General features: G+C 41.8%; 1 protein-coding gene across 1 annotated transcript in view; it reads left to right on the plus strand.

Annotated features, from left to right (window-relative positions):
- Window positions 1-14,278, plus strand: part of itga9 (integrin, alpha 9) — a 69,430-nt gene that overhangs the window by 52,891 nt on the left and 2,261 nt on the right. Inside the window, exons 19-27 of the mRNA XM_084735452.1 lie at window positions 3,316-3,402; window positions 3,579-3,658; window positions 4,295-4,378; window positions 5,280-5,388; window positions 6,493-6,600; window positions 8,229-8,354; window positions 8,539-8,658; window positions 8,747-8,842; window positions 13,033-13,152. Coding sequence (XP_084591578.1) covers window positions 3,316-3,402; window positions 3,579-3,658; window positions 4,295-4,378; window positions 5,280-5,388; window positions 6,493-6,600; window positions 8,229-8,354; window positions 8,539-8,658; window positions 8,747-8,842; window positions 13,033-13,152 — 930 coding nt within the window. The remainder of the gene's footprint in view (window positions 1-3,315; window positions 3,403-3,578; window positions 3,659-4,294; window positions 4,379-5,279; window positions 5,389-6,492; window positions 6,601-8,228; window positions 8,355-8,538; window positions 8,659-8,746; window positions 8,843-13,032; window positions 13,153-14,278) is intronic.

Raw genomic sequence — 14,278 nt, forward strand, 5'->3', positions numbered from 1 at the left:
GGTTACCGGCAGCCGCAGAAGCTCATTTTGTTCAGGAACCTGATAAGTCGGGGTGGCCTGCTGCACAAAGGGAACAGGATGTGAACAGTATGAGGAGATGAAAAAGAGGCCACCGAGCAGATTTACTGCCATCTGCTCTTTGAGACATTTCTAACTACTACTGGAGAAGTCTGAGGTGATGATGTGACCCCTTTTTGCAAAGTGAAGGTCGGCTCCCAATCCTCCCCAAAGCCTTTTTTTTTTTTTCCAGTGAGTGAAGCGTGAGCTTGTACTCCCCTTCATATTTAGTGCAAGTGGGGTGTGTTATCTGTCTGTTGTTCTTGCAACACAAGCTGTCAGAAAGCTGTGGAGGTGAATTGGTTTCAGGAGCACTGCCTTCACTCCCATGGGACTTAAAGACTACTGCACCGGCTCCTGTGTTTTCTTTTTTTGTCCTTTTTTTTTCTCCCTAAAAGGTCTGAGCAGTGGCAGATGTTTTGTGCCATTGTCTTTCTGTCGGTGCTTTATAATTCTACTCAACTACTTTATCTTAAAGCTGTAGTTACCAGTTACTTTTTAACAATTGTCACACAAAACATACATAAACCACAGAGAAATACATAGAGGTAGCTTCACCTCAACTAGCAAAAATATATATATGACAGGCAACCTGAAGAGAATATTTCAATGTGACCCCTTTGTAATCACCAACATTTTGATTAGTACTGGATGATACGTGATTTAATTTAACATTTTTGGTCCATAAGTGTAATATATTACGATTAGATTTGTTTTAAATTTAAGTAAAGTTAAGTAGTTAATCTCCAGCGCTGCCGTATTAGACATTGGTGTGAAATTTTTATGGCCAAAATCTTAGCAAATCAGTGTCTTTATTGTGTCTTCAGTTTAATTCAAAGCTTCTTTTACTTAAGTTGAATTTGGAGTGCAGGACTTTTACTGACTTACTTGATATTAAAGGTATAATCTGCACCATTTCCCCCCCAAAAAAACAATGTATATAATGCAAATAATCCCTTTCAATCATCACTTATGGCCCACTAGAAGTGTGTGGTGGTGTTTATCTCTGCAGAGACTGTGCTGTCTGCCTGTATGTCCTTATTCTCTCATTATTTTGGTGTCCTCGGGACGCTTTACCAACACTAAACATCAGTATTTGACACCCTGGGAATGAGTGCTGGGAATTTACAAATAGCCTGGCAAAATCCTACCGATTCTACTTTAATGCTTCTTCCACCACAGATTTTTTTTTGGTGATTTAACAGCTGGAACAAAATGAGCATCGTGGTAAAAAGCCCAGAATGTGGGAATGCAACTGAGAAATGTGTGAAGTTGTGAATTTCAGTGGGCCCTCAAACCTGAGACTATACAAATCACTGATTTTCTTGGCTGTGACGTGCAGCTTTGCACACGCCATGAAAAGCAAAGGTGGATGTTAATCTTGATACCTGTGTAGAAAGTATAAAGCAGGCAATGACACAGCAGGCTTGGAAATGGTTGACCGTAGTAAAGCCAAGTGTACAAATACGCAAGTGGTTGTAGACATAAAGAGACGTGCAGAACATGCCTGTGTGTTGTCACCCACATTGTCTCCAGTAGAGGCTTCATCTGACTCTAGAGTAGAGTAAACAGTCCTGGTGATATTTAATGGGCCTGCCATTTGTGGAAATCCCAGCGTGTATTTGTTCCCAACAGAGAAAGACAAGAGAAAGTAAGCAAGAGACAGAAAGTGAAGAAGTGCTGAACAAACAGACTTTTGTCGCTGTTCTCCCCGTGGAGGCACGGCTCTCCGTATGTCCGAGCGCTCTGCTCTCTCTCAAGGGCTGCCAGGTGGATGATGGGTAAACAGGCTGACTTCCCCGATCCTGCCCAGCCCCGTGGGACAGGCAGTGTTTGTACAGCAGCACGAAGGAATACAGGAAATAGAGGAAATTCCATCATTGCCAGTTGTGCTGGGGTCCCTGTGCCCCTCGCAGTATCCATGCAAAGGGCAGCGCTGCTTGTTTAAGCCGACTTAATGAAGATGGAGGGCACGGCCACACCCTGGACTTACGCTGGGAATCTGCTGAATAAGAGAAATGGGAGCGTGGATGATACTGTGGATGGATGTGTACCTTTAAATATGCCGGCGGAGACAACCTTGAAAAACTGAAAAAGACACTAACCTCCATGAACCCAATGAGATGAGTGATGTTTTGAACTCCACGCTTTTCCTCAGATTACTTCTAATATGTAGAGAACTTTATTGTTTATTAAAAACAATAAAGATAATCAGTGTAAATATCTTACCGTTGTGCTGCAATCAACTGAATACAAATCAAAAAGGATTTGCAAATCCTTGCATTCTGTTTTGATTTGTGTTTTATGCATCAAACCAACATTTTTTGGAATTAGACCAAACAGACGTCCACACCCTAATACTGGAATTCTTCTGAATAAGGGGTATGGGAGTGTTGATGATACTGTGGATGGATGTGTACCTTTAAATATGTCAGCAGAGACAACCTTCACACCTCTTTTCTATATCACTTTTGGAAACACGTTATAAACACGGCCCAAACTGGACAGCAGCCCACGCATGCAGACGTTTTGTATGACTTACCGTAAGCCCCCCTGCTGAATGTTCCAGGAGCGCTGCTAGTCTGTCTCTTTTTTATATGTGTATATATATATATATATATATGTATGTATATATCATTAAAAAAAAAAGTATCTCTGCCCTCCTTCATGCTCCCAGCACACAAGCTGAGCCGACAGCCTCGCAGTGAACTCTCGCTAAAAGAATTCTTACTCCTCGTTGGGTCAAGGCCTGAGTGTTTACACAGCGCAGCCGGTGAAGCTCCATACTGTTTAGACAAGCTTCCAAACACACAGCCTGGAGGTTGTCCAATTACCCACCCGCTAGGATGTGTGTGTGCCATCACTGCTTTGTACATTCTTCCCTTAACCTAATTTAGAACTTCAATAAGATGTGAGAACCTATTCTTTTCCACATAGAAATCTGTCTCTAACAAAACACTTTGATCCCATTGTAAATGTTGGCAGGTGTGTGTGTCCATGTGTGTGTGTTTAAAGCTGCGGTAGACGTTATACTGTTGATTTTTGTCATGCATATGTAGATTAAATTATTTATTTTACCATTCAAAGCCATCGCCGCTGCTTTTTGATAACTTATCAAGACTGTTTATTCCCTGACAAAGTCTTCGGCTTGTCTGCCACGTCCTCCGCTTTGTGTCTCCTTGAGTGTCACCCACTCTGTCTCCAGTCTGTCTGTCTCTGCTACCTCCTCTTACTCTCTGTCTATCTGTCTTTTTGCAGGAGGAGAAGGGTATTTCCTGTGGACTTGTTGATTTGGACTTCCTCAAATGCAGCGTGGGATTTCCCTTCATGAGAGCACAGACTAAGGTACCTCGAACCAGGATAGGACGAACTGGACGTCAAAAGTCTTTACAGTATCAAGCCATTTTTTAAAGCAAAAGCCTCCTGCTGAATGTTTTTGCAGGAGTAAAAACAACGTTCATACTGTATAAGATGGAAAACAGCCCATAACACACTGATTTATTCTGCCTTTTTCTCTCCAGTATCATTTTGCAGTGATTTTTGATACGAGTCAGCTCTCTGGGGATAATGACACGTTGCAGTTCTTAGTTCAAGCAAAAAGGTAAGAATTACAAGTTTCACACTGTAGCGGATACCTAACAATACAGAGAGTAGAGCAGAGGTGGCCAAATTTCACACATCAAAATAGGTTAATAGATTAATTCTTTTTTACAACTTGCCCAATCAGGCAAGTGAATTTCTAGATTTTACTTGCCCCTGACAAGTTGTTAACTCCTGAGAAGTATAGATATTTGTATTTAAAAGACTCTGGTAAAAGCAAAAGTACGGATTCGACTTCTGCACTCAAGTAAAAGTGAGAAGGTACAGGCTCTGAAATGTACTCAAAGTATAAAATTTACTTTTACATGGTCTTCATCTTATTACATCTGTCTTGTTTGAAATGCAGTGACGGATGCACCAATTAATCATCTTTTCTAGGCGTTGCATTTCAACTGAAGTCCGACACAGAATAAAAATAATCAATAATTCCTCTCAGATGCATTGAAAGTAAAGTAACAGGCCTATTTTGAAAATGTAAAGCAAAAGAGTGCAGATATATGTGTTAAAATGTGGAAAGTAAAAGTAAAAAGTTGTATAAAGTGAAGTACAGAAACTCTTTCCATCTCTGTCATAGAGTAAATGTATTTCGTGGGTGTTTGTATGACTGAACAACGTTATTGTTTTTGGTTTGTTGTAGCGCCAACCCTGAGCACAAACTCTCCGACAACAGTTTGGATCTGTCCATCCCTCTGGTTCACGAGACCGACACGACCATTACGGGGTAAGAACACGACAAACATGAACACAATGTCCGCAGTTTACCTGAAAATAAACAAAAATAAATAGCTTTCCTTTGGTTTGTAGTGCTATTTATCCGTCTGGATTGTTTTGGTGTGAGTTGCAGTAGGGGTGTCTTCCTTCTCTTGAATATATTGGAACTGGATGGCATTTGGCTTGTGCTGCTCGAAAAGGCCAAAAACCACATTTGAAAAATTCAACAGCAACTTGTCTTTTCAGAAATCATGACCCAGTTACTCAAGATAATCCACAGACTTTAGTATGAGCAGTTTCATGGAAACTATTTTCTTTTTAGTAGAAATAAAAGAAATAGATCCTACAACCTGAGTGCCATTTAGTTCCATTTTACTGGTGAGAAGGCAGACATCTCTACGGCCGATATCCAAAACTCTGCAGCTCACACCAAAAGAAGCTAGATGGATAAATAGCACGACAGGGCAGATGAAAAATGTGTATTTTTGAGTTTGGGTTGAGCTGTTCCCTTTACGCTTTCTTTAGTTAAATACCTCAAACGGACACTTGATCCAGTTGCTCATCTGTTGGCTCTCAGGAGGATCGGGAGTGCTTTTGTCAGTATGGAGCTTGTCAAGTTGAAAAGCCTTATCTCCAAACACTTTATCATAGCGCTGCTGCACAGAGGAGGGAAGGAGATTGAAAACAGCCCAAATCCGCCAGAACTCTGACATCTGATAAGGCTGCTGTGTGTGCTGTCTTTAATGTGAAGGGAGGCTTCAGAACAAAGCTGGACACATCTGACTCATGTCACAACTGCTGGAGAAAACTCTGCCGCCCGGCTAATAACATGACTGAAAAGCCAGAGTTTTTTGTAATGATTTCTGTCTGCATTTAAATAAATTAACGCATCTTCTTCATTGTGTCCGCAGTGTGGTGACGCCGAGCTCTTTCGTGTACGGAAACTCCATCGATGCCTCGCGCTTCGTCCAGCTGGAGGACATGGAGTGCAACTTTCAGCCTCTCAATCTCACTTTCCAGGTACTGCCAGCTCAGGACAGGCCTGCTCACTTACTTTTTTAAAAAGGACCAGCTGGAAAAAAGTTTAGTGCCAAAAGGGTTGGACATTTACATTTCCTATGTCTGACCTGTAAAGTTAGGAATTTAAAAGTGTAAAACAATGCACCTTATTATTTTTTTTTCTCCACTTTATTAGTTGGAAAAGAAACATTATGAACGAAAGCACAGGAAAAACCACTGCAGCTTTGTAATCCTAGATTAGAAGTAGCTTGTTGTTTTATTAACACACTGTTGCATTAAAAGTCTTTTTCATTCATTTTGATTCCTCTATATTCCCTGTGCTTGAACAGCTTACTTAAGGCTAATTAGAATTATGGTCTTCTAATGAATAATATAAACACCCATAAAGGTAATTCAAAACTTCAAACAATTTACAAATCTGTTAAAAGCCTTCAAAATCTAAAACTAACTACATACTGACAACAGAGGTATAAAATCTTGGTTTTAAAATCAATTTTTTATGAAAATGTTGGCTCTTTGGCTCTCATTGTTCCCAAGTACAAAGTTATGATTTAATCAGGCATAAAAAGGGGTTAGCTATACTATACTACTACTATATAGCTATATATATATAGCTATAACTATAAAGCTAAATAAGAAGTTTTAAACATTTGTATTTTCTTTAGCATTAAGAGAACTCTTAGTAACTTTAAAAAATAAAATGGCTACTCACTGCGACTGTGCTATGAATTGATTTTGCCAACTCCATAAGTATACATTGAATGAAAAATTCAATCAGTATGAGATTGGCCCATTACAAGATTTAATAGCAAAGAGTTTCATCTTTTTTAAATATATTTTCCCGACATAATTGAAGCGTAAAATTCAAAACCCCCCAAAATACAGTTTTGTCTAAATCCTCAAGAGTGAAATAGCCGATCTTCATGTGGATGGACTTATGTAGGTCATAAAAAGGCGTTCATTAAAGGGCCTGATTCAGCCCACAGGCCACCAGTTGGATAATCCTGATGTAGGACTTTCAGCATTTTTGCATTTTTCTCTATATATTCACTTCTCTTTTCCTTTGTCTCCATCTTTCTCTGTCTCCGTCTGATGTGGTTCCAGGCCATAAACAAGGGGCCCAGCAGGCTGCCTGGCTCCACTGTGGACATCAGGATACCCAACCGGCTGGCTGGCAGCGGAGCTGACATGTTCCACATCATTGAAACACAGGTGGATGCCAACAGCAGTCTATCTACATTGTTTATCTAGCCCAAATCATTATTTATTAGCTTATTCACCTGCAGGCAGCCACATTTTTAGCTCATTTATCCAGCCTACGCCTGTCAGCCGAGCTTCTCTTCAGGTCACGGCTGCCTGCGTGCACCTCGGAGGACACTTTTATGTACAGAACGCGTCTAATCCGTGGACTTTTTGTCACGGCACGGGCAATTTGCTTAGTGTGAGGCACCTCTGGGCCAGTGAAAACCTGAGCGAAAGTGTTGACGTTGCTACTGAAGCTAGCCAACCATTTTGTTTCACAACATTTTGCATTTAGATAAAGAAACACAATCCTCCCACTGGGTTTGGATGTTTTCTTAACCCTTGCATTGCTCCTTTCATATAGGTAGATTGTGGGGGGGCTCAAGCTGTTAATTGTATTTACTGTGAATGGGCAGACGGGGTTGACTGTATCCCACCCTCCTTGAGCCCATCTGGAATCACTTTCAGGGGATCAGACAGCTTGCACGAAACAGGAATGGGACACCTGCGGAGCTGGCTACTGCTCCGTACCATCCCCAGCCTGGAACCACACATCATAAACGCTGTTAACACTGCGTCTAGCCTGTGGCACACCGGACAGTTGCACACTTATATTTTATAGCCAGATATTCTTACATTTTATACAGACCTCCATTTCTTCATGACATGACTTACAAGTTCTCAACTGTTGCTCCATATGTTCCAGTTTTTCTGCGCAAAATCCCTCAACCTTCGTTATTTATTGTGAAAATTATGTTCTTGCGAGCATTAGGTTAGTGCAGCCCATGAATCTTCACACCAGCCGTGGCAGCAGCAGAAACACAGGACATGAGAAAGCGCGGCAGTAAAAAAGTTCAGACATGCTGGGTGGCAACAGAGCAGACAATGAGGACGGGCCAGAGGAGATTTCCACCTCCAGAGCTTCAGGCCGGGCCGAGGAGAGGGGAAAGGGGAAGTGTTCCCTCGGGGGTGGGCAGTAAAGCAGACACCTCTAAATCACTCCATATGGGAAATCTGCGTGGGAGGGGTACCAGCTTCTTGTTGGGGAGAACTTCCTGTGAGACCTGGAGACTCGTAACAATAGTGGGATCAGGCCAGTTTAGGTGACAGAAGTGCTTGTGTCGACAATTTCGCTGTCAAACAGAAATCCAAATTTATCTTTGACACATAAACATGACAGAAGTCCTGCTCTGTGCCACATATCCCGTTTTAACTCAGCTCTGTTACACTCTTAGAAACAAGGGTTCCAAAAGGGTTCCTGCAGAAGAGCTGCGCTTCTACCCAGAACCATTTGCTTCTGAAGAACCCTCTTTTCAAAAAGGGGCTCTTTTTCATCCAAGGAACGCTTGTTTGGAAAAAGGAGTTCTTCAAGGATAGTTGAGATCCTTGGAGAACTCTTTCATCAAGGTTTTGTCAAGGGTAATATGGTTCTTGGTAGAACCCCATGGGTGGGTTCTTGTTAGCACCCTTAGATGGTGGAGAGGTCCTGTATGGAACTCAAAAACCCCTGTATCTGAAGATACGTATGTCTTATTTTATGCTCACTGGTTATGATAGAATCTAAAACTCTGTTTACCTCCACCACTGTCCCGCCTCAGGTGGCCGACGGCCGAGGGAACTGTACCCCTCACAGGAACCCGACACCGTGCACCATCCCCCAGGACAGAGAGAGCATCTTCCACTCCATATTTGCCTTCTTCACCAAGTCAGGACGCAAAGTCTTGGTAAATACCCTCAAGTTGCTCTTCGACCTTTCAGAGGTCATTGACAGTCGCCCCCTGTGAGGATTCTTGTTTTGTTTTGTTTTTTTTAGCCGGTGCAACATCTGTTTATCACACTTTCTCTCTCCCACATGCTTTCTCCTGCCCTCCGCCCCCTCTTCATTTCTTCTTCTGTATATTCTAAAAGGACTGTGACCGGCCTGGAAGAGCATGTATGACAATCTCCTGCAGTCTGGGTCCACAATTAAAAGAAGAAGCTCTGAGCATAGATATAAAACTTCTACTCAACACTGAAATTCTTAAGAGGGTAAGAAACACGACGCAATCTTGATAGATTTAGTTGCAGTTGTTGTGATTCTGATAGTAACGGTAATCCATCCTCTCTGGACCCACAGGATAGCTCCTCCGTGATCCAGTTTGTGACACGGGGAAGCGTGCAAGTAAATGACAGAGCAGTGGAGGTGGCAAAGGGCCTGCCAGAGGACATTTCTGTGAGTACATCATGAACTGTTCATTCACCGAAATACATTGCTTGCAATATTTTAGCTAACTTTGATAGTTAAATTACAGCACACAATAACCTTAAGGTACTGATTAAGTAACTCAGTGCCAGGTTTCTCCTGTTTAACAATACCTGCGTTCCCAGATCCAGAAAAATGATTATTTGTATGGTTTTGCTCACAGTCAATCACCACAAGTCTTCTTTGATTCAGTATGACGTGTGATTGGCTTATTATTACAGCACCTATAACCCATACAGTGTGTCGTGTGGTGAAGTCGACCGTGGTGCATTTGACGGTATCTGTATCGTCGTTTTTTAAAACAATACCCAGCCAGGTTTCATTCTTTAGAAGCACATCCATCATGCTACAGTTAGACAATTCTTGAGCGGCTGACGTGAGCCTGCAGAACAGCTGGGGATTGTGGGTATACTGTACAGTGGCACTGCTGCCGGCTCTTTTTCGGGGGTCCTCGGCTGTGCTCAAGGACAGACCCTCCCCTCTCTGCTGTGTGCTGAGTGATTGAACGCTCCACCAGATGAGACTTGATGATTATATTGAGCACCCAGCGTGCTCGCGGTGGGATCCCTCGAGTGATAACGGTGCTGCGGCCCCGCTGACCCTGAGCTTCAGCCGTGCTCGGAAAATCCAGACCCGCCGTGAATAAGTCCATACCGTGCCACTCTTTCAGCACTGAGTGAGTGTGCTCATTCCAGCCATTATTGCCCCCCTAGGTTTTAGTAAACACAGTCCCCTCTTCCCTCAGGATCCCTGCAGGCTTGAGTACACACTGCAGAGTATAATTTGTGGTCCCTGGATGTATCGCTCACAGCAGCTCACTTTTAATCTCTTGTGGCATGTAAACGAACTGACATAAATCTGTAGGATTCTGTTATAAGCAGGCTTAGGGAGTAACAGATTACATGTCACAGGGTTATGGCATTAGGATACAGAGGAAAGATAACTGTATTCCATTACAGTTACAGAAAAAAAGATGTAATCAGATTATAGTTTATTGAAAATGGCTACTAGTAATACTACTTCGGGAGAAGATTGAGTGTGAATTGTGAATAGCGTGCTTAACAAATTACATTTATATGTCCATAACTAGCACTGTTAATCTAAAAGTGCCTTTGTGCAACAACAAAGGAAGGGAGACCTGGACAAACGATAGAAAAATCAAACAATGAACATAAAATATTATGTGAGGCGAAACAATTTCACCATATTTGGTACTGAGGTAATTCAAAAGTAATGGAAAGTAATCAAGTTATATATACTGTGATTCTTGGATCAGGGTACTGATTACATTTTTTTAAAAGTAACCAGTATTTGTGTCAGAATGCATTTTTAAAGTAACCCTCACAGCTCTGGTTGTAAGTACGACGTTCCAAACAGCATCACAGCACTGAGCTGCATGAACTTCACATTCAATCGCACATTCCCAGAATTAACCGATTGCACAAGTTAAATTGGGAAAGTCAAAGTCAGAGAGCAACGACCAGCAGAGCTTTCATCTTCTTTTGTACACGCAAGCGCCTCGGCATGCATAACAACAGTTAAATTCCAGAGCTCGGAGTGAGGGGGAGGTGTTAATGTGGGAAACTATTCAACAGAGAGATTAATCTTCACTTGTCCACTTGGTTGTGTCTTGGCTCGCAGTTAGCGTCTCATGCCACATTTGTGTTCAAAGCCCATGTAGCGTTGCACACGGACACAGTGGCGTTCCACAGCCAGCTCTGAAACTGTCCCACCATTGTTTGCAGCAACAAATTATGCAGGATTATCTGACATTTGGGAGTTGCACATTTATTTAAACAGTTATTTCCCTCTGTTTAAGATCATTAGTAAATAAACCCAGCTATTTCATGATCCTAGAATGTGTTGTTTTCCATTTTGGGCCCGCATGCTGACATTGAAGCAGGCTTAGCTGTGGTGCAGAGTAAAGCAACACTTCATTCAAGTCAAACCACAGTTAATTCAGTGCAAATCAGTTGTTTCAAAGCAGGACAGCTAGCACACAAATAAAATTAATGGTAACTGTTAAATAAAATCAAATAAAAATCAAAGCACTTTGCTAGAAAGTGACTTAACATAATTGTGTTTTATTATTTTACAATAAATACAGTCTTTGTCACAGGATACCACTTCCCTGCATTGTAGTTAAGCATTACAGTGCGCATTGGGTTAAATGAACTGAGTTGGCTGTCAGTGACAGATGAACCAACAGGTCAGTGTTCACTCATGTCATGGGAAACAGACTAAATAGCTCTTATTTATTGTGGAACCAGGCTATTTTTTAAGAGTTGCCGAGCCTCCCGGAACAGACGAGATAACTCTCAGAATTAGCCTCCTTCTGGACTTTGAGGCATCAGTTTAAAAGCACGAGGCTCCGAATGGAAAAAGGGAGTGGGTGATTTATTATTTTGAATTGCACTGACCTAGTAAGATGAATATTTGCTGGCATTAAACACAATGACATGTGAAGGGTGGTGAACTATGAAACAGAGATGGTAAAACGTACTGACTAGATCTATTATACTATTATTCCCATTCACTGTCTATATACGTGTATTCTGGTTGTGCAGCTTGGCACATGGACTTTACATAGAGATGACATCACTGATTTTTTTTCTTTTCTCAGCTTGAGGAAAGTTTTACAAATATAAAGCCTCCATGGGTCAAAAACTCATAATAGAAAGAGTCATAATTGACCTTGTTTGCAGTTGGAGGGGTTCTGTCAACAGTTTTACAGATATTTGTTTTATAATGGTGGCTTATGGGGGATAAATAATTTTTGGGCTGGTGGGAAATGTTTCGCTGCACCACTGCGAGTTGCCACTGGGAAAAATTGGAGGCAAGGCTTAGTGTCGATGCCCTGCCTGGGTTCTATTAAACATCTTTAGTAGATGACCTATGAGTGAGCATCCATCCAATCAAGTGCAGCCAGGAAGTGCTTGCAGGGTTGTAGGTGAGTTTAGTCGGTCGCAGGTCAATGCACTCGTCAAGCTTCCAATGGATGAGAGCAGCCGCACATCACACGTATGTAGGGATATACCACCTCCGACCACTAGGTTGAGTTGTTCTTCCAGTTTGATGGAGGCAGTCACTCATCAACCCCTGTTTCTGTCCTTTTTTCCTCGTAATGACACTTGATCACCAAAGACATAGCATGATTGTACACCTGACTGGAAGGACTTGGGCTCCTAATAGCTCTACAGTGATACATTTTTATTTTATTTTATGTGTTTAAACTAGAAAAGACCTTGGACTTTGTATTGACTGTCAGTCAAATCAGAAAGGGGTGGAATCATGACGCAGGAGCAAAGTACCTGATCTATGCTGGGAAGCAGCGCAATCCCTCGTTGTCCAAAAACGACTCTTTGGACACGTACCAGTTTGACAATGCTAACATGCTGATGCTTTGCAGTTAAAATGTTTACAAGTATTTTGTCATAAACCAAAGTCCTGGACAAATTAAAACTTAGATGTAAATGAAAAGTCATCTGAGTCAGTAGGATCCATCTCCTGGAGAAGACTGAAGGTTCATGCAATCCATGTAGAAGTCGTGGACCAACCGACAGACTGACATTTCCATGCTGCAAAAAATATCAGTCATGTGAATGACACCAAGTTGTTTTGCTGCTGACTTTTTATTGCATATGGGTCAACGGTCAGGGTCACCACCCTGTCCTGTCCTGTGATGTGCTCAAAAACTCAGGCTGAAGAGTATCGACTTTCCTTTTCGAATTCAATATAAAATTGTGTTTCACTGGATGTTGCTTGAAACATAATAGTGTAAAGGATAAACTGATTTTAAATCTACATTTATTTGGACTGATTTTTATGTTTCTTGTTACTATTATTGATTGAATTAATGTGTTTTGTATAAAATAAATTCAATTAGTGTCCAGTTTCATGCTGTATTTCAGCTTTACATGCAGCTCCTTGTGAATCAAATCAAGAGTTTGGTGAACAGCTAAACTGAAATAAGATGTATCTTGGATGTTGTTCTTGCACTACATTGCATCACTGGCAGCACATGACTTCATGAGTAATCTTGTGTGTCCCTGCCTGTGTGTGTGTGTGTGTGTGTGTGTGTGTGTGTGTGTGTGTGTGTGTGTGTGTGTGTTGTATTTGAGCGTGACTCACTGACTGACTGAAGTGCTGTTGTGTTTCAGCTGGTGTTCGAGGCTCTCCACAGTCAGGAGCCGAGGGGTTACGTCGTCGGCTGGATCATTGCCATCAGTCTGCTGGTGGGAATCCTCATCTTTCTGCTGTTAGCTGTGCTACTCTGGAAGGTAAACACACAAACACAAACCCTCCCGGTTTTTCATTGCCTTCTCCCAGAATCACAATTCTCTCGTATTTCTCTCAATTTATGGAAAATTTTCACACCTTTTTTTTCTTATGGGAAGTTTGAAAGCAAAGGGACACATTTCTAACATATTTTTTAAAGAATTCAATTAAAAAAAAACAATAATGAAATAAAAATCACCCCAGAAATAACCAGTAAGTTAGCAACCTAACTCATTCAGGCAGAGTTAACAGGCCATCTCTCTATTTGTATTTCTTTTTATCCAGAAAACAGCATAAGCCATTTTAGCCAAATTCATATGTGCATTTAGATGGAATCAAAGGGCTCTTGGTTTTTCCTCTCATCACTAAAACAATAGACATGTTTTAGATACTTTATGAAAAGTGTATTGCAGCTATAAATCTTAAATTTGCAGAATTTCCTGCAGTCTTTTATTCACTTATGGACGCAGACAAAATCTCCTGTGGACCCCCTGCGTGTCCCGACCCAGTCTTTGGGAGTGACTGGCTTAAAGCGCTCGTCACATAGCTGCTTGTTTTGAAGCAATACTTTGTTGAAGCTACAACGGTATAAAAGAGGGAGGGAGTTGGTGCCACAGCCAGAAGCCGTGTGTCTGACTCTGGTTAGATGACAGTGAAGTATCCAGTTGTACAGAGACAGCTGGAGGTAGGGGAAGAAGAGGTGGGGGGGGGGGGGGTGAGAGCTTGCTTTGGGCCTTAAACAACCATGAAAAGGACAAATCACAGACTGGACAATAATTCACACCATACCATTCACATGAAAGAAGGATCTAAAAGGGAAATGGCAATTACATTGATGTCCAGAGGGCCTGTTAGCACAAAACTCCTTTTTTCTTCTTCACTGCCTCATTTTCCACCGGGAATACCACAGCTAAACCTTGGAATGTTGGTCCGGGGATACACCCCCACCCCCACCCCCTCAGATCCCCAGGTCTTTGGATCTTGCCAAAATAAACCCTACTTACATGAGCTGCACATGTCCTGTATTGCTCTCTTCAGGAAATGCCTGAGGAGAGTACAGGTCTGTATCAATAAACTTTAGCAGTCAAATGCAGATAAATGAATGGAGTCGTAGTGAGAGAGGCATCA

Source organism: Lutjanus erythropterus, chromosome 14 (genome assembly GCF_056507025.1).
Source record: "Lutjanus erythropterus isolate fLutEry1 chromosome 14, fLutEry1.hap2, whole genome shotgun sequence".
In the NCBI taxonomy this organism is placed as follows: domain Eukaryota; kingdom Metazoa; phylum Chordata; class Actinopteri; order Lutjaniformes; family Lutjanidae; genus Lutjanus; species Lutjanus erythropterus.